The sequence below is a fragment of the Mesoplodon bidens genome (assembly GCF_964165515.1).
Source record: "Mesoplodon bidens genome assembly, chromosome: 3".
In the NCBI taxonomy this organism is placed as follows: Eukaryota; Metazoa; Chordata; class Mammalia; order Artiodactyla; family Ziphiidae; genus Mesoplodon; species Mesoplodon bidens.
The window spans coordinates 163,481,524-163,505,318 of NC_138178.1; the positions used below are offsets into that span (position 1 = coordinate 163,481,524).

The following is a 23,795-nucleotide window of genomic DNA, read 5'->3' on the forward strand; positions in this document are numbered from 1 at the left end:
CTTCCCTACCGTCTGTCCTTGTCCCCACCCTGTACCAGAGCAACTGCTGATCTCATTTACATAAAATTTTATAAAATGCAAACTAATATATAGTGTCAGAAAGCACAGCCTATTTGTTTTCATTACTGACATTATGAGGAAGAAAAACTGTCAAGACTGCCAAAGCACCCCAACTTTGTTTTCCTTTCCTGGGTTACCAGTGACAGCCCATGGTAGGGACACTGTGTAAATAAGCTGTGAGGCTTATTTACTAATGTTGCCAGAAAGCAGTGGATCCTTTTGATTCTTTACAAACAAAATAGCAAATGACTGGCTACTTGTTCTTTTATCTCCTCACACTGAATTGCATGCTTCTAGCAAGTATTCTGATTTCTCTGTTCCCATTTGTAGATAGGGCTTTAGTGTATTTGTGCTTTTCTTGAACTGGATTTTTGATATTTCTTCTTGAAACAAATGTCTGATAGTAGTTCTGAAATGAACCTTTCTGCCTGCATAGAAATGTGAATATTTAAGGTATCAAAGAATCTAAAGGAATTTTTTTTGGTAGGGATCAAAGTTCCTGATAAATAGCTTTTGCTTTCTTATCTTTTTTTTTTTTTTTTTTTGGCTGGATGCGGGCCTCTCACTGTTGTGGCCTCTCCCGCTGCGGAGCACAGGCTCCGGACACGCAGGCTCAGCGGCCATGGCTCACGGGCCCAGCCGCTCCGCGGCATGTGGGATCTTCCCGGACCTGGGCACGAGCCAGTGTCCCCTGCATCGGCAGGCGGACTCCCAACCACTGCGCCACCAGGGAAGCCCTGCTTTCTTATCTTTTTATTGTGGTGGTTTTGGGTTTTTTTGGTTTGTTTTTGGTCCTAGACCTCACCCTTATAATTCACTGTTAGGAGGGTATAAGAATGAAACAATGAGTTGAGTAGAAATCATTTAATCTTAAGATTAAATATTTTAAATGATGTATAATTTTGGGGTGGTTTTAGTTTATTTGATGTTGCTGCAAGTTTGTTACCCTAATTAAAATCTGCCTTTACCAAGGATAAAGGTGTTCCTTGAGAAATGAGTGTCATTTTGAAACAAACACGCACAAAACTGAACAAAACTCAGTATTATTCTTGAGAAATGTCCAGTATGCTTTCTGGAAGCTTTTCTGAAGTTAATGAGCATTATTAAAAAAAGATTAAAGGAAATGAATGCACTCTCAAGTTTGATACCGTAATTCAGAATATCTAGTTTTGTAAATATTTATTAGTTATTTCTAGTTCTTGTTCTTCTAGTAATTGAAATACTTACGGAATAAAGAGAAAGAAAGCTATACTTTTTGTCCAGCATAATTCCACTAGAGCTGACATTCTTAGAACTACATCTATATTTTCAAGCACATCAGCTTCAAGTAGAAGAAAATATTAAGGAAAGCATAAAAAGTTTTTATATACTTTTCCTTTTAAATAGATGAAGAACTTCCTGATTACATTATGGTGATGGTGGCCAACAAGAAAAGTCAGGACCAAATGACAGAGGACCTGTCCCTGTTTCTAGGGAACAACACAATTCGATTCACCGTATGGTATGTTTCTGAATATTTACCCCTCAGACCACAGTTTGGCTCAAGTCAAGAGTAGGTGTTCTGTCTGAAAAGAGGTTCTTGACAGGAGAGTCAGATTCAGTGTTGTGAGGCAGGTTGTGAGCGTTGAGAGCACAGCCTCTGGAGCCAGACTGCCAAGGTTGAATCCTGGATCTACCTCTTTCCTTGGTTTCTCCATCTGCAAAATGGGTATTGTAAATCACCTTTATAGGGTGGTTGTGAAAATTAAATAAGCTGATACATGTAATGTGCTCACAGCTGTGCCTGGCCCATAACAAGTCCTTAGTATGTGTTGACTGTAGTTAATACATTTCTTTTGTAAACTTCAGCATGTTATCATTCCTTTCCCTCCACCAAAACCAGTTATAGATGTTTTTTTGGACTGGGTTGACTTCCTGAATTGCTTTCTTCAGTTAGCTAACTTAGGAGGCAAAGTTTTTTGACAAAATATCAAATCATTTTTTTAGTTTGGAGCTTTTTGAAGTCTGGAATTTTGAAATAGGCAACTTTGTGTTCAAACATAAATCAGTATTTTAATTTTCAATGTCCTTTTTCAAACCACATATTCCTTTGGTTGAGAATACTGACTAAAAGCATGAGATTTAATTTATGAAGGCAGGCCAGGTTCTGGTACCAGGTTTGAGGTAGAGTGAGAGAGCTGGGGGAGGGTAATGATGCGGCTGAGAAGAGAGCAGGAAGGATCATATAAAGGTCCTCACTGGGAACCACCAGTTGCAGCACAAGTTGACAGATGGAGCAAAAGTTGCATGAGCAGAGTGGCCTGCTTAATTTGAATGGCAAGAGACTGGGAGACCAGATAGGCAATAAGGAGGGATATGAAACTGGTTAACTTGCCTTTAAACCAGAGTTTGTCTTAAAGGCATTTTGGCCCCAGTGGGCAACTGTATCCTTTATAACTCCGGTGAAGCTTTCTTGAAATTCCGCACAGAATTCTCTGGGTTTATATTACACATTTTTGAAGAACATTGAGTGCAGTGGTTGTTCCTTAAATGTTTTGGTACATACACTCCTACAGTGTGGGTGACCTAACCCACTTATTATGGTTTGTCCCCAGAGTTTACCAAAAAAAGAGAGATCATGGTGCTTTTGACTGGGGAAATTAACCATTATCAAGAGTACTGCCTTTTTTTTTTTTTTTTTTTTTAAATCCTTCAGCGGTCCAGGTACTTGTTTTGTTTCATGTACATTTTTTGTGACTAGACTTTTGGTTCAACATTTGGATCACTTTGAGTCCCAGTAACGTAATATGGGACATTGACCTAGTAGATCCTTTCTCAGATAACTTGAGGGAGTGCTTTAGACAAATTTCTTACATAAGCAGACTGCCAACTGAATTTGAATTTAAAATCACATTAATTCAACTCTTTCATCTTGCCATAAATTTTATTCTTTACCATGTACTGGTAAGAGTGATGGTGTCTCTGTTTTGACACTTTGCTTTCTCAAGTGTTCATTTACACCCGCCACAAACAGGCTATTCTGATTCTTTGGAGCCCTGCGATAACTGTATCCTAGGGGATAGTGGCATGTGACTGGGTTCTGGGTGAAACATTATAATGAGATATTTCTGGTGTTTTTAGGATGCCTGGCCTCCTGGAAGGATTGTAAGACAGTTTTGCCTTGTACATAACTACTAAAATAGGTTATATTATAATTGAGGTTGTGGCTTGTTTACAGCGTTAGTTTTGAAAACAGTAGTTATAGTGAAGTGATATAGTATATTTTGAGATTATTTTTAAAGTTTTTTCACCTCTCAGGATTAAGTTCTTCCAGAAACCATCTAAGTAGATAAAAAATAAATTTAAACTGTGCTTAAAACAATTTTAATAATGTTACATTACGTTTATGGTATTTTATCTCCTTTTATCGACCTTGAATCTTTAGTTCTTTTGAAACGGAATGATATTCTTTGTGGATCAGCGCTGTGTGGTCAGATGATAATCCTTGCCCTTATTTTTGCAGAGGCTAGATGTTGAAAATAGTGATGAAAAAATAAGATTTTTGATTATTCCACAATATTCATGTACAGCCTTTTTTTAAAAAAAGTAAAACTTAATTTTAATCCTATTTATCCATTAAATTCCATTCAGTACCATCTGTCAGTGTTTATCTGAAGACTAGATCTAAAATGTCATCAAATTTAGAGTGACAGTTGAAATCCAGTGTTTCTTGATTAACGGAAGCTTTAACTTTTTTGGTTTGTTTTTTCTTTTAGGCTTCATGGTGTATTAGATAAACTTCGTTCTGTAACAACTGGTAAGGTTCATAAAGATGAGTTGTGGAATTTGCTGTAGCATATGATCGTTTTTCTGAAGTCATTTATACTGCTTTGGGGGAAAAACCCATACATTTGAAAATGGTAGTTCATTTGAAGTTTTTAAGGAAGCCCACATTTTTATGAATTTAAAAGCAATAAACTTAATATAATTCACAGATGATTTGAACAAGGGAAGGGAAAGAATGCAATTTATTCTAAGGAAGTAATTATGGATGTGTGCAATGATTTAGCTTCAAGGATATTTCAGTGTTTTATAATTGAAAATTGAAAGTCCAGTAATAATAAATTAGATGTATTATTATAATACTATGTATGGAATAATATTCACCCATTAAAAATGTTGTGGAAGAACACATACTTATTGCTTTAAAACTGGTGGTGAAGAAGGGGGAGGTTCAAAGTAATAAAAATAGCTTCAAGGGACCATGTGTTTTTCTTTCTAGACCCCTCTAGTCTAAAGTCTTCCGATACCAACATCTTTGATAGTAATGTACCTTCAAACAAGAGCAGTTTCAGTCGAGGAGATGAGAGAAGGCATGAAGCTGCAGTGCCACCTCTTGCAGTTTCTAGCACTAGACCTGAAAGAGAATCTAGGGTTTCTACAAGTTCACAGGAGCAGAAAGCCACTAACGTCAGGTAAGAGTCTTGTGTAGACCTGTGGGCAGGTGGGTGTGTGTATGTGACATTTACATTAGTTAATATGTCTTTAAATTGCTGTTTTCAGAAATTTTTGGAAATGAGGTGGTCATGAGCAGTTTTTTGGAATAAAATAATGAAGGATAAGACCAAAGTATGATTACCTTTTATATAAAATGTAGTAAATCAAAGTTTAAAAAAAAGAATGCATCCATACTTTTTCATTAGGATGTATCTAAATATCCTTTGAAGAGTTGAAGATACTGTTCTAAATTGGTAACACACCCTTTTTGGTTTTGTTTTCCTTTTTTAACAGACAGACTTACGATGATGGAGCTGCAACCCGACTAATGTCAACAGTGAAACCTTTGAGGGAGCCAGCACCCTCTGAAGATGTGATTGATATTAAGCCAGAACCAGATGATCTCATTGATGAAGACCTCAATTTTGTGCAGGAGAATCCCTTATCTCAGAAAAAACCTACAGTGACACTTACGTATGGTTCTTCTCGCCCTTCTATTGAAATTTATCGACCACCTGCAAGTCGAAATGCAGACAGTGGTGCTCATTTAAACAGGTTGCAGTTTCAACAGCAGCAAAACAGTATTCATGCTGCCAAGCAACTCGATATTCAGACTAGCCGGATATGTGAAACAGGACGTTTGTGTGAACCAGAAGTGCTTAACAGCTTAGAAGAGACTTATAGTCCCTTCTTCAGAAACAGCTCAGAAAAGATGAGCATTGAGGTTTGTATATACTTTTAAATTCTGACTCATTAGGCTGAAAATTGTCAGTTCTTAATACTAAATTGTACATGGAATAACTGAACACATACTGCAAGTTTGTTTTAAACTGGTTTCTGTGCTGCTCAACATAATACATCAGTCAGATTTTCTCTCCACAACTGGCTACAGGTATTTTACATCTTGTTTACTTTCCTGGATGCTAACCTTTGAGATAGCTTTAACCTTACCTTACCATTTTGCAAGGATTTTAGGTCAGTATTAGATCCTTCACAGCAACTGCTAGTAAACAATAGAGTAACTCCATTTTATTGGTTTCCTCAACAGTGCTATATGCTGCTCTTTATAAATGAATATAAAGCACTGGTCTTTGTTTTAGCTAAAGGTTGGCTGTTGGAGATATTACTTGTATTTTTATAAGAAACCAGGAAAATAGCCCATGAATTCTTAATGTGCTTGGCTTTTTCTTGAAAAGAAGAAAGTATTCTGTAGTAGAATTTTACTTTCTGAGACTAGGTAAGTGGAAATTTATCTGATTGCAGGAAGAAAACTTTCGGAAGAGAAAGTTGCCTGTGGTAAGTTCAGTTGTTAAAGTAAAAAAATTCAGTCATGATGGAGAAGAGGAGGAGGAAGATGATGATTGTGGGTCCCGTACAGGAAGCATCTCCAGCAGCGTGTCAGTGCCCGCGAAACCTGAACGGAGGTACCTGAACGTGTCTACATTCATTTTTCATCGCCTGGTGGAGTCTTCTGGGTTCCTTGAAGAGGGTATCATGAAAATACAAATTTAGTGCCATGTAAGACTTTTCCATTGGTTTTTGAGCAACACTTCTGTTAATGAAAGAGAAGTTGCCTAAAATTGGAGAAGATTGCAAAGAATATTAAAAACTGTCATATGGGTGGGAGGAAGGTTGATCCAAATTCATTATTTTAAAACGTTGTAAGGTTCTCATCCAGTTGGCATTTCCTAAAAGCTACAGCTCGTCTGTTCCAAACCTAAGAGAAAGCAGTAGTAAAGGTATGATGGATGGCTAGCGTGTAAAGAACTCAAATCTAAAATTTAATCAGAATACCTTGCTTAACTTTTTTAGACCTTCACTTCCACCTTCCAAACAAGCTAACAAGAATCTAATTTTGAAGGCTATATCTGAAGCTCAAGAATCCGTAACAAAAACAACTAACTACTCTGCAGGTAATTTAAATGTATTATGTTGACATTAAGTGAGAGATTTCTCTAAGTCTTGAGTAAGCTGTAGATGATTGCTCCTCAAGTTGTGATAAAATAAAGATGCCTGCCAGATGTCAGGACCAAGGTGAGGTTCAGAGAATGATTAAAAGGAGATTTGACCAGTTTGAGACGCTTTCTCGACTGTCAGTGGAACTTAGTCCTTTGAGCAACTGTAATGCCTTTTACTCCCTCTTTCTAATGTATGTGAAATATATAACGGAAATCTTAAAGGGAGTTTTGATAAATATGAGACTTTTCATATATATAGCATTAGAGTCAACATTAGATATGAGTTTATGGTATTTAAAAGGGAGCAAAATTTGAAAATATTAAGAGGCTGAAGTTAGAAATATTTGTCTAGTATATGAACAGGTTGGTTTCTTTCCTCTCAGTAGAACCCATTACTCTGTGCCCCATGTGCTATAGCCAATACGTAAAATTTTCTGGTAATAAGCTGTGATGATTACCCACTCTAAATTTTTAAATTTTATTTTTGCTATGGATTTCGCATTGTTCTGCTTTTCTATTCTCCTTTGCATCTTTTTATATGACCCCTTTCTAAAGTGGAATAAACTGTAAGCTAGCAACTTTTGAGCCTGGTAGTCACCTGTCCCCTTACTTCTCCTCATCCCTAATTTAACCCTGAACATAAACAGCTTTTGGCTTATAGGGTAAGGATTATCAGGCAAAGGCCAACACTTGACATAACAGTTCATCTGTTTACATTTTCTTTTTTGGTCTGTCAGCAATATTGAGTGTTTACAATGATGAGAAATTTAGACTTATCACTGTGACCTTAATTTCCTGCTTTTGTATTTGGAGAGTTTTCCAAGTTTTTTGAGAGATAGCATTGAAATTCTTTCTTCACCTAGGTTATCTAGATTACAGTTTGAAATTGTTATAGAACCATGAGGCAGAACCCAGACTACATTTGGTTAAAAATGAATACATGTGTGCTGCAGTGTATTTATGGCATGTAGTTTAAAATGTATAAATGTTGTTTACATAAGTATGGGTAGCTAAGTCATAGAATATTATGAGGAAAAATGAGGTGTCTATGAACTCTTTCTCACTCCTCATATTCTAAACCCAAGGAGGCATTTATATTTAGTATGATATTCACTGTTGAGTTTTGAAATATTACTTCATTTGGATTTCCATCTTTTTTGCTTTTTATATGAAAGTCTCACAGAAACAGACACTTCCAGTTGCCCCCAGAACTCGAACTTCTCAAGAAGAATTGCTAGCAGAACTGGTCCAGGGGCAAAACAGGGCCCCCAGAATAAGTTCCCCCATTAAAGAAGAGGAAACAAAAGGAGATAATATAGACAAAAGTCAAGGTAATAATTTAAATGATATTTCATTGCCTATTACACTTTTTTCATGAGGCATTAAATATTTTCCAGTGGGTATTTATGAAATGTTGGTTATACTGTGAGAAAAGGGCTTAATAGGCCCCCAAATAGAATAAGGGACCATGAGGAAAGTCTATACCTACACGTTTTAGAATTAAAAAAATCTTATCATTAGGGAAATTTTTAGTGTTCTCAGAAGTGGAGAAGATAGTGCAATGAATTCCCATGAACCCCGTCACCTAGCATTAATAATTGCCAGTCTTTAGAAAGCTTCTACTTAAAGATACATACATACCTACATTCTTCCTTTTCTTCTTTTTGTTAATCCTACCCCTCTTCTGTTGAACTTGAAATTTTTAAATCTCCCCTCTCTGAGCATCCTGTCTCTGACCTGCCAGAACTGCCTTATTGTCCCAGTGATACTACTTTATCCCCTTGTGCCTGACATACTTCCAGCTGATCTTTCTGCTTCCTTTCTCTCAACCTCCCACCCCCAACTCTTGCACAGACTCTCCTGTCTGAAGTGTGACTGATCATGTGACTCTTCTGTGAGAGCATTTATAGCTTCTCTCCCTGCTATGCACTATCTAGGACTGATGTCATCAGCTTGGCCTTTAGGCAGCTTCTGGTCCCTGGGCCTGCCCAGCCATTTTCCACTGCTCTCCAACCTGTTTCTTCTGTTCCCATCAGGAAAGAGTCTAGTTCTTTTCCTCTTCTACTGAGATCTGATTAAAAAACCCCACCAAAACTGTATGCTCGTCATGACTTAATACTTTTACAATGCTGGAATACATTTGTTCATTCCTCGTCAGCTGTGTCCTTTAAATTGTTCCAGGTTCATCTCAAATTTACTTGTTTTGTGAAGCCTTAACGATTCCATCTTAACGATTCCATTTGTCTCTTCTCTCTTTTTTTAAAGAAGTCTTTGACTGTGGTGTGTAATTTGCTGTGTCAGCATTATGTGCAGTTCCAATAAATCATGGACCTGAAAATGGGAAAACCCTTAAAGTAGCCAGTAGGTACTAACTGGGCCAATTTGTGAAGAGTAGTTGGAAACTGGGATTTGAGCTTTAGTAAGGATTTGCAGTGAATTGAAGTCTGTCAAACAGTTTTGAATCTGTGATTTCATGATGGCATTTTTAAGTAAACAGTTGGTCCTTTGGGAGGATAATAGATACTAATTCATTGTCTTGGAAACCAGAGAAATAAAATAATTGAGCATTTATGCTGTCTTTCCTTTAAGGATGGTACCACTGGGTATCAAAGTAGTATAGGAGGTAGTACTTGTTTTTGTAAGTGAAGTTTTATTGGAAGTAAACTATGCCCATTTGTTTATGTATTGTCTATAGCTGCTTTTATACTACAACCACAGAGTTGAATAGTTGCAACACACCGTAAAGCCCACAGAATTTAAAATAGAAAATGTTTGCTACCCCTTGTGATATAGTAGATGAAGGAAGCATCTTTTAAAATTATTCTAGCTAAGAAGTGAAAACAAAATGGTAGAATTCTAGTGGTTTTTCCCAACTAACGGTGAATTAATGAATCTAGGCACTGATAATTAAGGGCTACTAAAACGGTTTTTAAAGTGAAAATCAGCCATTTTGTGCCTCCCAATGAAAGAATAAAACACTACCTTAGTCTTGCCAGAGGATTTGAACCTGAGTGATCAAGGCTCTGATGCAGCAGTCAGCGAGCAGGAAGTACAGAGGCCAGAGGAATATGTTAATTGCTGCACCATGAGTGTGCAACAGGCAAAGTACCCTCTCTGGGGCACTGTATAGGTCAAACAGCCTGAGAATTCTAGATTAAAAGACTTAAAAGACAAAATAAAAGGGGCAAGATTAATCTATAGTGTCTAGGTACGTACACTTGTGTGATAAAACCACAAACTGTAGATATTACTATAAAAGGTGTATGGTGGTTACTTTTGAATAGGACTGATTATATTGGAGTACATGAAGGCAGGCTTGTGGGGTAGCTTACATAGTCTATTTTCTTGATCTGAAGGTGGTTATAAGGGTGTTTCGCCTTATAAGAACTCATTAAACTCTTACTTTTGTGTGGCTTTCTGTATCATCGCTTTGTTTTAAAATAAAAGGTTAAAAAACTGAAAAGGTATCAGGTATCTCTACTGATGAGGACTGTTACTACTCTTACCGGTACCATTTGTTTGCAAGCGTGAAGTGACACACTGTGAAGTCATTAATTAGTGTGCTTACTCGCTGTTTTGTAGCTTTGTCTGTGACAGGTTTTTTGTTTTTTTGTTTTTTTTTAATGTATTTATTTTGGCTGAGTTGGGTCTTCGTTGCTGCACGCGGGCTTTCTCGAGTTGCGGCGAGCAGGGGCTACTCTTCGTTGCGGTGTGTGGGCTTCTCACTGTGGTGGCTTCTCTTGGTGCAGAGCACAGGCTCTAGGCACGTGGGCTTCAGTAGTTGTGGCTTGCGGGCTCTAGAGCGCAGGCTTAGCAGTTGTGGCACACAGGCTTGTGTTGCGGCATGTGGGATCTTCACTGATCAGCGCTCGAACCCGTGTCCCCTGCATTGGCAGGCGGATTCTTAACCACCGCGCCACCAGGGAAGCCCTGTGACAGGTTTTTAAAAATCTATGCACGTGTGATGGCATGAGTTGTTGATAGTGTTCTCTCATCTTTCTGACCTCTGTATTTTTACTGGGCTAGCCACCTCAAAATATTTTGCTATCTCTCTTTTTGTCTTGGGTTAATCTGTCACTAGAAGTGTATTTTGTCAGTCTTTTCAAAGATTTATCACGACAACAATTCTGGCTTTATTGATTCTCTTTTGTGGTGTGTTATCTATTTCATTGATTTCTGCTCTTATTTTTAATATACCCATCTATATTTTATCTTACTAATTTATCTTAGCCTGTCCTTTTTATTTTGAAAATGTAAACATTTAAGCTATGAAATTCTCTTGACATGCCATTTTTGCTGCATGTCAAAATTTTTTTTTTTTTTTTTTTTTTTGCAGTAGGCGGGCCTCTCACTGTTGTGGCCTCTCCCATTGCGGAGCACAGGCTCCGGACGTGCAGGCTCAGTGGCCATGGCTCATGGGCCTAGCTGCTCCACGGCATGTGGGATCTTCCCAGACCGGTGCACGAACCCGTGTCCCCTGCATCGGCAGGCAGATTCTCAACCACTGTGCCACCAGGGAAGCCCTCACAAATATTGATATATACATTTTACATTATCATTCTAATTATCTTTAATTCCCATTATGATCTTCTTCTTTGAACTATAAGTTATTTAAAAGTGTTTTTAATTCATAGTATATGGAAGTTTTGGGTTTTGTCTGTTAATCTTTTTAATTATATACTATAGACTTAGTTGCATTGTGGTCCGATAATGTGATCTGTATAATACATACTTTTATGAAAATAGTTAAGACTTAAGGCAGGCAGTTTTGTACATCTTTCATGTGCGTTTTGGAAGAAAGTGGACTCTAATTGTTGAATTGAGAATTTTGCATTTGGTAGATAAAGCTCTACAGTTAATATTGTTCAGATCTTGACCTTGCTGAGTTTTCGGTCTACTTACCAGTGATTGAGAGGGTTTTGAAATTGCCTGTCAGGATGACAAATTTGTCTTCATTTCTCTGTACTTCTGGTAGATTTTGTTTCATTTACTTTGTGGCTATTAAACTAGGTGCATCTATACTTAAAATTATCCTGATGAATTGAATCAGGAAGGTACCTCTTCCTGATGAATTGAACCTTTTATCTGTATCTGTCATCCTTTACGTACTAAATGATGCTTTTATCTTCAACTCAGTTTTGTCTGATATTAATGTAGCTATTTAGTTAGTATTTGCTTCATATATCTGTGCTTCATGCATTTTTCAGTCTTCTCTGACCTTGTTAGGCATACATATCTCTTAATTATCATAAAGCTAGATTACTGTTTTAAAATTCAGTCTGAGCTTGCTTTTTGTGTGAGTTTAAACCATTCACATATATGAGAATTATTGATGGAGCTGGACTAGTTTCTGTCACCTTTTTTTGGTTTGTATTTGCCTGCTTTCATTTTTTGACCTTTTTTTTGTCTTTTTTAAAGATTCATTGATCACTACTGTAATTGTGGTTGATTGCCCAGCTCTCCTTTATTTTGTACTGTTTTAAACTCTGTTTCTGTTCTTTTATTGGTTACCACTGAAATTTTACCATACAGATTTAATATTCCAGAAGTTAGTATTCTGACCCCATCCCCAAACAGTAAATGGATTTTAGAATACCTTAGCTCCAGTTTTACCCCCTCAGACTTTACATTATGTTTCCAGTGTTTTCATTTTGGTCCTTTTTTTAATGGATAAATTGGGCACCATTACTATTTTACCCAGGCAGTGTTTGTTCACATTTACCTACATATTTATTGTTTTTTTTTTCTCATATCACTTGAATGTTATTTGGGGATTGTCATTTTCCAATATTTTAAAGTATTTTGAAGTGTATTCTTTGGAAGTTTCTTTAGAACAGGTCTGTTGGTGATAAATTTCCCCAAGAGTCTGTTCACCTACAAGAGTGTTCATTTCTCCTTGTTCTTGTGCAGTAGCTAGCTTTACTGCGTACACAGATCTAGGTTAACAAGAGTTATTTGCTCTTAGCACCTTGTTTATATTATTCCATTGTCTTCTGGCCTCCATGATTGTTGCGTGGACTTCTGTTATTCTAATTGTCTGTTGTTCCTTTGTAGGTGATCTGTCCTTTTTCTGGCTGCTTTCAGGATCTTCTGTTTGTCTTTGATGTTCTGCAGTTTCACTACAATGTGTCTAGGCGTGGATTTCCTTTTATTTTTCCTATTTGGTATATGTTGAATAAAATTTTATATTTAAAGTAAAATATGGTACATTATGAAATATATGCTCACTGTAGAAAATTTGGAAAAACAAAACAAATCATTGTAATACCTGCTGATAGATTAGAAAATAATCAAATAATATAGAACAATTTAAAATAACAAGTAACATTCTTTGCTTCATTATTTTCCACACTGGTTCTCCTGGAGGCCACCACTTTTAAATGCTTCTGTTTATGACTTTCTTTCATTTTCTCCATGTCTGTAATAATATGCTTATACCACTGTTTCTTTTTTTTTTTTATTTTTTAATTTTTTTTTATTTTTTTATTTTTTGCTTTATAACAGATTTAATCAGTTATACATATACATATGTTCCCATATCCCCTCCCTTTTGCGTTTCCCTCCCACCCTCCCTATCCCACCCCTCCAGGCGGTCACAAAGCACCGAGCTGATCTCCCTGTGCTATGCGGCTGCTTCCCACTAGCTATCTACCTTACGTTTGGTAGTGTATATATGTCCATGCCGCTCTTTCACTTTGTCACAGCTTACCCTTCCCCCTCCCCATATCCTCAAGTCCATTCTCTAGTAGGTCTGTGTCTGTATTCCTGTCTTACCCCTATGTTCTTCATGACATTTTTTTTTCTTAAATGCCATATATATGTGTCAGCATACAGTATTTGTCTTTCTCTTTCTGACTTACTTCACTCTGTATGACAGACTCTAGGTCCATCCACCTCATTACAAATAGCTCAATTTCATTTCTTTTTATGGCTGAGTAATATTCCATTGTATATATGTGCCACATCTATCTTCTTTACCCATTCATCCGATGATGGACACTTAGGTTGTTTCCATCTCCGGGCTATTGTAAATAGGGCTGCTATGAACATTTTGGTACATGTCTCTTTTTGAATTATGGTTTTCTCAGGGTATATGCCCAGTAGTGGGATTGCTGGGTCATACGGTAGTTCTATTTGTAGTTTTTTAAGGAACCTCCATACCGTTCTCCATAGTGGCTGTACCAATTCACATTCCCACCAGCAGTGCAAGAGTGTTCCTTTTTTTCCACACCCTCCCCAGCATTTATTGTTTCTAGATTTTTTGATGATGGCCATTCTGACTGGTGTGAGATGATATCTCATTGTAGTTTTGATTTGCATTTCTCTAATGAGTAAGGATGTTGAGCATCCTTTCATGTGTTTGTTGGCAGTCCGTATATCTTCTGTGGAGAAATGTCTATTTAGGTCTTCTGCCCATTTTTGGATTGGGTTGTTTGTTTTTTTGTTATTGAGCTGCATGAGCTGCTTGTAAATTTTGGAGATTAATCCTTTGTCAGTTGCTTCATTTGCAAATATTTTCTCCCATTCTGAGGGTTGTCTTTTGGTCTTGTTTATGGTTTCCTTTGCTGTGCAAAAGCTTTGAAGTTTCATTAGGTCCCATGTGTTTATTTTTGTCTTTATTTCCATTTCTCTAGGAGGTGGGTCAAAAAGGATCTTGCTGTGATTTATGTCATAGAGTGATCTGCCTATGTTTTCCTCTAAGAGTTTGATAGTGTCTGGCCTTACATTTAGGTCTTTAATCCATTTTGAGCTTATTTTTGTATACCACTGTTTCTTAATTCACCGACTACAGATGTTATGTTTTGATTTCTTGCTACAGTATATCAGTATCTAACTCTCACTTTTCCTTGCCTCCAAGCCCATGTAGTAAATTCACTATTTTTAGTTTGCCTATGGATTACTTTTATAATTTTAAGTAATACACCTATTTCTTGTCTGATTAACTGTATCAGTATATTTTGACTCCTGAAAAATAAGGATATTTATGTCCTTTAATTCTTATACATCTTTTCTCATCCCCCCACTTTCTAAATTCTGTCACCCGTACTTTTGTATTGCTGAAGATCTAATTTACATTTTGTTCTGTTTTTCTAGTTACAGTTACCATGCTTTGTAGGTTGACTGTAAAAGTAGAGAACCAGTAAGCAGTGTTTAAATCATTAAGACTAAAAGTACTTCTCAGGGCCAAGTTTACATCATCTTCTAGAGTTCTTCCTTTAGGGGTTCCCTAGAGTTGTTTACATTTTTCTCCTTATGTACAGTGTTTTGTTTTTCTTTGATTCTTTTTTTCCCCCTTCTTGCATTGCCTACCTGTATTATAGTCTGAAGGTCTATCATTTTATCCTATTAAATCTTGGGGTTTCCCTTTTTTCTTAGCTGCCTTCCTCCTAGAGCCTCTGTCCTCTGCTGCTCATCCCACTGGTTGCTCTCTAGGTCTGGTTCAAGGCTGTCATCCCAGGATTTACTCCTCCCCCGAGTTTGCTCTGCATTTCCTGGATCCCACTTTGTCTTCTCAGTATAGTCTTCTGTTTTGTCACCACATCATGAAGCAACTTAAGAAAAACTATGGGAGGTAAATTTTTTGAGCCCTTAGAAATCGAAAGTATTTGATTGATACTTCGACTAGGTACAGAATTCTGATCCTCAAAAGACTTTGAAGGCGTGACTTCATTATCTTGAGGCTTCTAATGTTTATGCTGAGAAGTTGGTAGCCCATCTGATTCTTATTCCATTATTTACACTAGGGCTTTTCCTCTGGGGATATTTAGGATTTTCTCTGTGTTGTTTTGTGTTTTTGTCTTTGTTTTTTTTTTAATGGAAGTATAGTTGATTTACAGTGTTTCAGGTATACAGCAAAGTGATTGATTTATACACACACACACACACATACATACATACTCTTCAGATTCTTTTCCATTATAGGTTATTACTCTTATGTGTTCTTGATGTCTGAAATCTACTGTGATAAGTCTAGGTACTAGTTAGTTACTTACGGGCTGGATACCCTGTGCACGCTTTTAATTTGAAAACCCATGCTTTCGGTCTGGGAAATTCTCTTACATTATTTCTATTAAAAAATTGTTCTTTCTTTTCATTGTTCTCTTCTGGAAATTCTGTTAGTTGGGTGATAAATTTCCTGCCTTGATTTTTCTCCCTTTTCTCTCCCCAATTTTAACTTGATCTTGTTCTACTCTGGAATATTTTCTTGACTTTGTCTTCAGTCCCCCTATTTTTTCTTTTTTAATACAGGCATATTTTTAAATTTCCACAAGCTCTCTCTTGTTCTGTTTTTCATAGTATCTTGTGAATACAGGATCATTTCAAATTTGTCTGAAGAACATAATAAGAGGTTTTTGGGGGTTTTTTTTAGAGAATTCTCTTTTGTCCCCTAATGGATAGTTTTCTATCAGTGTTTGTTTGGTGTTTTTGCACTTTCATTTGCAGACTCTTTTTAAGAAGTCTGGACATGTGGTTACTAGTGTAAGAAAAGGCAGTACGAAGACTTACCTAGTGTTGTGGCATGGGCTGTAAGCTTTACCGTGGGCAGGTTTTGTTTTAAATAAAGCAGATAAGGAGCTGCTTTATTGGGCTTGAAATTGCAGAGGAATTTCCCTGGGGGGCACTTAAACATTCCCACTAGCTGCCTAGATTCTCCCCATATCATTTGCTGAGTTTCTTTAGAAAAGAATATTTTTTTTTTAAATTAAGAAATTTTATCTCTTTTTTTTAAAATTTATTTATTTACTTTTGGCTGTGTTGGGTCTTCGTTTCTGTGCGAGGGCTTTCTCTAGTTGTGGCAAGCGGGGGCCACTCCTCATCGCGGTGCGCGGGCCTCTCACTATCGCGGCCTCTCTCGTTGCGGAGCACAGGCTCCAGACGCGCAGGCTCAGTAGTTGTGGCTCACGGGCCTAGTTGCTCCGCGGCATGCGGGATCCTCCCAGACCAGGGCTCGAACCCGTGTCCCCTGCATTAGCAGGCAGATTCTCAACCACTGCGCCACCAGGGAAGCCCAGAAATTTTATCTTTTAAATGTCTGTGCCTGTACCATTTGGAAGAGCTTGTTTTCTGTTTCACATCCTTTGAAATCTTTGCTCATTGCTCCAACCTCTCACCATGGGGCGCCCCTTTGTTCATTTCATCTAGGTTAAATATCTCTATCTCAGCACTGTCAGCTCCCAAATTAGTTATCTCCGGCCTGGCCCTTGTACCTGAATTCCTGTTTCCTATCCAACTACACTCCACATTTCATCTTGGATGTATAATAAATCCGTTTGAACTTGTCTAAAACCAAACTGCTGACGTCTTCCCTTCCAATTCATTTTTCCTGCCGTCCTCCTCATTTTAGTTAGTGGCAGCTCATCCTTTCCAGTTGCTCAGGCCAGAAACCTGTGCTATTCTTTCTTTCAAACTTACTGCTATTTTTCCTTTCCTCTCTCTCTCTCTCTCCTGTCCTTCTTCATCCCCTCCTTTTTCCTCCTTACCTCCTTCCACCTTCAGCAAATCCTATCATCTACCTTCAGAATATATTAAAATTCACTCACCCCTTATACCTCTGCCTCTGTTATCCTAGTCTAAGCCGTCATCCATGACGTGCCTTGATTATTGCAATAGTGTCTTACTGGTCTGTCTGCTTTCAAACTTCCCCTTCCGCTGTCTGTTCCACACAGCAGCAGAGTGATCTTTTCCAGCTGTAAATTAGATCACAGCCCTCCCCTGCTCAGAACCCTCTGTTGACCCGCTGTTACACTCCAAGTAAAACAAGCCCTCCTTCATCTCATGACCTGTGCCGCGCTTTGTTCTCCTTGCTCTTCCCCAGACATACTTGGTGTGTTTCTCTTTCAGAGCATTCAGAGAAGAGCATGTGTGAGGTGCTTTTGCCCTCTCCTGGGAATGTTTTCTTCCAGATGTCCACATAGTTTGCTCATCTCTGTGAGGCCTTCCCTAGCCCCCCGAGCCTCACACTCCCTACCACACTTTTCCTTTTTTCTTTTCCTTTTTTTTTTTTTTTGGCCGCGGTACGTGGCATGTGAGATTTTAGTTCCCCGACCAGGGATAGAACCTGTGCCCACTGCTGTGGAAGCGTGGAGCCCTAACCACTGGAGCACCAGGGAAGTCCCCCAGCCCCCTTTTCTAAAACCTAATTTTTCTCCATAGCACTTATTGCCATCTAATATATATATTTTATATTTTCATAGTTTGGATACTTTTATCCAGACTTGGAGCTTTAAATATCATCAACATAAAATGTATTTTATTTGTTTGTTTTTGAGGCTCATCTCCTTCCCCTCACCACCACAATATAAGTTCTTTGACCAGGGTGGGGGGGGTGGTGGGGGGTGTGTGTGTGTGTGTGTGGTTCATTGCTGTTCTGGAGCACCCAGAACAGTGCCTGGCATGTGGTAGGAGCTTAGTAAATATTTGTTGCCTTAATGAATGTGTCACTCCTGCTTGCATCTTACTTGTGGTTCTCCCAGCGTCTCGTTTGTGGCCTTTTTGCTTGGTCAGTATTTGTGCGTGTATTTTCTGTTTTCCAGAGGTGGTTGAAATCTCATCTGCTATGATCCCCTTCCTAACCCCCATCTCTAAATCAGGGATCTCCAGATTTCTGACCATACAGTTTTTTGTATTCTAAAATTATTTTTCAGTGTGTGTGCTAAATGTATGTATTTAGTTTACACATACACACTCAAATGCTCTTATTGATATGTATGTTAGAACATGTAAAAATAGAATTCTAAGGAGTATAGAGATAAAAATATTTCTAATATAATAGAATTTCTGATATTCCCTTCCTCCACCTCAGTGGAGGAAGTGGATTATCCTCTTAGAGACCCAATTTGGAATCCATTGCTCTATGTTAAGGATTTGTGCCATTTTTAAGTTCTTTACTTCATTTTTACGGACTCTCCAGAAGGAGAGGCTGTAAATGCATATACTTAATATATGATGTTGGACTGGAATCACTGTGAAAGACTCTTAGTAAAGAGGAGTTTTTATATTCAGAGAGAACAAGGAAAATTCCCCCTTCGTTCAGCCCACTGCCTTCCTCAGAGGTAAGCACTGCATTTACAGACTGGTGTACGTCTGTAGTCTTGGCATTTTTTTTTATATGTATGTACATGTCCATCCTTTCTGTTTAGAGTTATCTGTATATTTATATGTACATATGTATGTCTATATAAAGGAATTACACCACATGATTTTCTTTGTAACATGTTTTATTCCATTTAATGTATCATAGAAGTATAATAACCCTAGTGATCACGAATACGGTCTCAGGGAGACAGACTGCTCGCGTGTTAAACCCGGCTCTGCCACTCACTAGCTGACCTTCACCTTTCTGTGCTCTGGTTTCCTAAGAATATGTGAACTTCCTCTGTTGATGGATATTGACGTTGGAATCTGTGGAAGGATCTTTGCTTATTTTGCATTCTAAAGTTGGGCTGAGCCCAACTTTGAAGGGCCCAGGCTTTGAAGCCTCAAATGGCCTCTTCTTAGGAACTTTGTTTCTTTGTGACCCATCCCCTGTCAGAGCACTTTTCTACTTTGCTCACTGAAGTTGTGTTTGCTGCCCAGCTGATTTGCAGGTGGTGCTTGGCTGGGGATTTGCCACTCTTCCTAATGTTTACTATACATGTCCTCTGTTAGCTAGTGCTCTTAAAAAATTCCATGTGACTCTAAAGCCTTGTAAATTTTGAAAATTATTCTCTGTATAAAGATTTTGAAGAGTTAGGTTAATTTACAGATGTAATAGAGAAACGAATAAAGATTCTTGTATAAATTTCAGCACTTTTTCTCTGTTCTCTGACTGTGAATGACATCTATTTAACTGGGAAGTCAAAGGCTACAGTTCTTTATACAAATTCTTTTAGAGAGGCTGTGGGGAGTTGTGTTCACTGTCTTGCATCCTTATATTTTGCACAGCTTATTTGTTGGCTTGGTAAGTAAACCAAAGTAAAAGCAACCTTTCTCAAACTAAAGCCGTGGAGAGACATCTGTGATCTTGGATTGGAAGACTTTAATATTGTTAAGATGGTGATATTCCCCAAATAGATCTTGAATTCAACTCGATCTTTGTTAAAATCTTTGCTGGCTTTTTTGTAGAAGTTGGCAAGCTGATTCTAAAATGCACATAGAAATGAAAAGGACTTGGAGTAGCCATAACTATTGACAAATAATAAAATTGGCAGACTTATATTTCCCAAGTTCAAAACTTACTACAGAGATACAGTAATCAAGACTGGCACTGGCATAAGGGTATACATACAGACCAATGGAATCAAATTGAGAATCCAGAAATGAACCAGTATACTTATGATCAGTTTGAATTTCAGTAAGGATGCAAAGACAATTCATTGGGGAAAGAGCAGTCTTTTCAAAAAATGTTGCTGGACAACTGGATATCCACCTGCAAAAGAAAGAAGTTGGACCCTTACCTTACACCATGTATAAAAATTAACTCAGAATGTAAGAAGTAAAATTATAAAACTCTTAGGAGAAAAAAATAGGTATAACTCTAAATGAGCTTGGATTAGGCAGTGGTTTCTTATGGCACCAGAATCACAAGAAACCAAAGAAAAAAATAGTTAAATTGCACTTCATCAAAGTTAAAAACTTTTGTATTTCAAAAGATACTGTCAAGAAAAAGAGAAGACAACCCACAGAATGGGAGAAAATCACATATCTATTAATGATCTAGTATCAAACCAAGGCCAAGTCCTCATTTTCCCTATCTTTAAATTTCCACCATATCTTATATCAGTACAGTTGAATTCCATTATTACCACACACACACACATATACATTTTTTAAAGATTTTTTTGATGTGGATCATTTTTAAAGTCTTTATTGAATTTGTTACAATACTGCTTCTGTTTTATATTTTGGTTTTTTGGCCATGAGGCATGTGGGATCTTAGCTCCCTGACCAGGGATCGAACCCACACCCCTTGCTTTGGAAGGTGAAATCTTAACCACTGGACAGCCAGGGAAGTCCCATCACCACATTTTTTTTTTTTTTGCAGTATGCGGGCCTCTCACTGTTGTGGCCTCTCCCGTTGCGGAGCACAGGCTCCGGACGCGCAGGCTCAGCGGCCATGGCTCACGGGCCCAGCCGCTCCGCGGCATGTGGGATCTTCCTGGACCGGGGCACGAACCCATGTCCCCTGCATCGGCAGGCGGACTCTCAACCACTGCGCCACCAGGAAAGTCCACCACATACATTTTTAAAGAGATTTGTCTGTGATTGTGGGTCCAGTTACCCTCCCTGCCCTCTCCCTAGAAAGGAAGTGTCAAGTACTGTCCTATTACTATTTTTAAGGGGAAATGAAACTCGATACTAGATAAAACAATTTAAAAATAATCTGAAGCTTGAAAATTATGGGTAATTGATGAAGGGGCAAAAGTACATTAAGTTCACATCATGTTCAGGTATGAAGTACGTCATGCTGTTTCATTGCTTAATTTATGCTTCAGATTTTCAGTGCTCCTTGTCATATGAGGTAAATAATAGAAAATTCTTTGTGTGTCACATGTCTGCCTCCAGCCAATCAGAAGCCAGAATTATTTTGTGTGTAATAATAGGGTTTATTGTTTAGAGAGGAGCTGTATGTAAGACTTACAGGATGCAGGGGCCTGCATATTAGGGCTTCTTAGTTGTGGCAAAGAGAACATTGGTCTGGTTTGTTTAGCATTTTCAGATTTACTTTGGAGCTCTCCAGAAATGTACAGCCCTATCTTTTAATTTATAGGTTTTAAAATGTTACTTTTAATACTTCTTAAAGTAACAGCCTTAGTGATTGCTTTTATTTTTGATGAAAGTTTAATGGGCTGTGAAAGAAAAATTACCAAATAACTAAGAAGGAAAGAGAATTTTATGAAAATGTCTTCAAGGTTTCCATCACCATCTTTACCAGGTTTCTTTTCTGGGCCAATTGACTTAGGTTCTGTAACAAGTTCCTCTTGTTCACTGAGTGAGCTAGACAATATTTCCCAACTTTTAAGGAAAATATCAACTGATATCAGTGAAATTAAAGGGATGAAAGCAGCTATTTCGACAGTGGAAGCAAATCTTTTTGATTTAAATGTTAGAGTGTCACAGAACGAAGCAAAAATTTCATCTTTGGAGGTTAAAATGAATGAATATTCAACATTAACATGTGAATGCAGCAGACAGTTTGAAGATCTTCTAGAGGAAGTAGATTTTGAAACACAGTCAGGAACTACTGATGTAAAAATAATTGGCTTCCTTAGAAACATTGAGAAAGGTAAATTCCTAGTATGTGATCTCATCATGTAGTAATTTTCATATGGAGGCAGCAAGGCACAGAGAACTTGAATTTTTCATGGACCTTTAATGGCAAAATCAGACTCTTCTACATGATTTAACTTAGAAGCCTAGACTTTAGAATTCCATCCATTTTAGTGGATCTCTCAAAAATGGTGGTTTGAAAAGGTAGATGAGTATAGAGAGATGAAGCAAAACTTGAAATGTCAGAGAATGGTCCTCTTTCATGTGTCTGTCTTGTGAAATTACTTGGAAATGTATAATTCTTCCATTGTTCACCGTTTATGTTAAAGAGACCTGTTGTTAGTATTTGAATTCCTGTAACCTAATTACACGTCAGCCAGGCTGTCCTTCAGGAATACAAGTTGACCAAATGATATCTGTGTTTCAGGTCAGCTTCTCAGGATTTACTGTGTTTTTAACCATGATAATTTTGAAAGGAATTAACTTTTTTGGTTTTTTTGCACACCACTAAAAAGTAATGTAATTTAACATATTTTAAAAGAAAATAGCTGTTAAAACTTTGGTAGGTTTTAAAATCTTTACTGAAGTTGAATTTTAATGAAACATGATAGTTGGCAAACAGTTGCCAACTTATGTGTCAGCACTGAGTAAGCAGACTGTCCTTGTGAAACTGACAGTAATAGATTTACTAAGAATTAGCATGCATGCATCTCACTGATAGTTCAGTATTTGGAACCCTATTAATTACATTCCCTCGTACACCGTACTGTAACACTTGTGTTTTAAATCAGCAAGTGAGTACCTAGTATCTGCTGAGCACTGGGCTGGGGAGGTTTGGAGAAGTATGATATTCTCCCATCACTCAAACTGAATATAGAGAAATCAATTCTCTCTGTTTTATTTCATTTTGCAGTGTAACTATGAGGAAATTATGAACATGTTTAAGAAATAATACATACTCTAGCTGAGCATCTTTTCTTACAGGAGATCCAAGTGATTGTTTACATGCTTTGCTGGTGTAGGACCCGGACTGTAGAGCTCTGAGTGTCTACTTACTTGTTCATTATTCTTTTTGTATCCATCCAAGCCTGTAGTTTGTCTTTTGGGAACTCTGATCAGATAACTCTGGGGTGTTGTTTTGCACTTCTGTGGGTGGGGGATTGACTTATAATGGTGAGAGCCTAGGTGATTGAGAGAAACACTTCTCCTGTTGATCTTGCAGTTGGCTGTTGCCTGTCTCCCAGGACGCAAGCTGAGGGTCCTTGCAGCACCTCCCCCTGACTTTTGCACCCCCTTTTTCTTTATCACCAGGCTTTATCTCCAATCCAAGGAAACCAGCTTCCAGACAGGGAGAACCATTGCCATTTTTGATTTAACCTGAGTACAGGTTTTTGTCTTACAGACCTTTGGTCTATAAATATTATTAAATTGTATTGTTGAAGCTTTAAACTATTTTAAAGACTTTCAGTTAAGAACCCAGAAAGATTATTTTGGTCTTAATTTCTGGGAAGCACACGTGCTGGTATTGTTTGTTTTTTAAGCTTAATGAAGTTTTAATTTTATATTCTAGGAACTCAACAGAGGCAATTGTTATCCCGACTGCAAATTGACCCAGTAATGGCAGAAACTCTGCAGATCAGTCAAGGTTGGTAATAATCTTAAATTTTCATTGTAATCTAGCATTTTTTAGTTGTTATTTCCATTCCTTACACCTCATTTAATGTATCTTGTATGTCTTAGATCCTGCCCTAAGGTGCTATATTAAGATCTGTGAAAATATTTTAGGGCCAGGAGATAAGATCTGCATTTTCTTCATGCTATGATAAGATCTGCATTTTCTTCATGCTATGTGGTGTTTGTATTTTTCACCTCATGCAGAAACTTTCTTCCTTTGATGCCATTTCACCCAGGTCCCTGGAAACTGTTGGCTGCTCATGGCCCTGCTTTAGGGACCACTTGAGTCCCTACCCTACTCTCTGTCCAAATTTTGCCATTGCCCTGAGCTGCTTTAGTGTCCTCTGGCATGTTCAACCTTATCTCCTCACTTGTGCT

At 37.8% G+C, this 23,795-nt stretch overlaps 1 protein-coding gene across 7 annotated transcripts in view; it reads left to right on the forward strand.

The window, feature by feature from the left end:
• The window catches only part of ZC3H14 (zinc finger CCCH-type containing 14), a gene marked incomplete at its 3' end in the record, with an annotated part of 42,183 nt that overhangs the window by 4,541 nt on the left and 13,847 nt on the right, over nt 1-23,795 (forward strand). For 5 of the 7 annotated variants that reach the window (XM_081227694.1, XM_081227695.1, XM_081227698.1 and 2 more), the window contains exons 3-10: nt 1,447-1,561; nt 3,816-3,856; nt 4,322-4,514; nt 4,831-5,260; nt 5,800-5,960; nt 6,349-6,449; nt 7,670-7,825; nt 23,314-23,388. In XM_081227694.1, the coding sequence (XP_081083820.1) occupies nt 1,447-1,561; nt 3,816-3,856; nt 4,322-4,514; nt 4,831-5,260; nt 5,800-5,960; nt 6,349-6,449; nt 7,670-7,825; nt 23,314-23,388 (1,272 nt within the window). The remainder of the gene's footprint in view (nt 1-1,446; nt 1,562-3,815; nt 3,857-4,321; nt 4,515-4,830; nt 5,261-5,799; nt 5,961-6,348; nt 6,450-7,669; nt 7,826-23,313; nt 23,389-23,795) is intronic. The other 2 variants (XM_081227697.1, XM_081227700.1) reach the window with 2 other exon arrangements.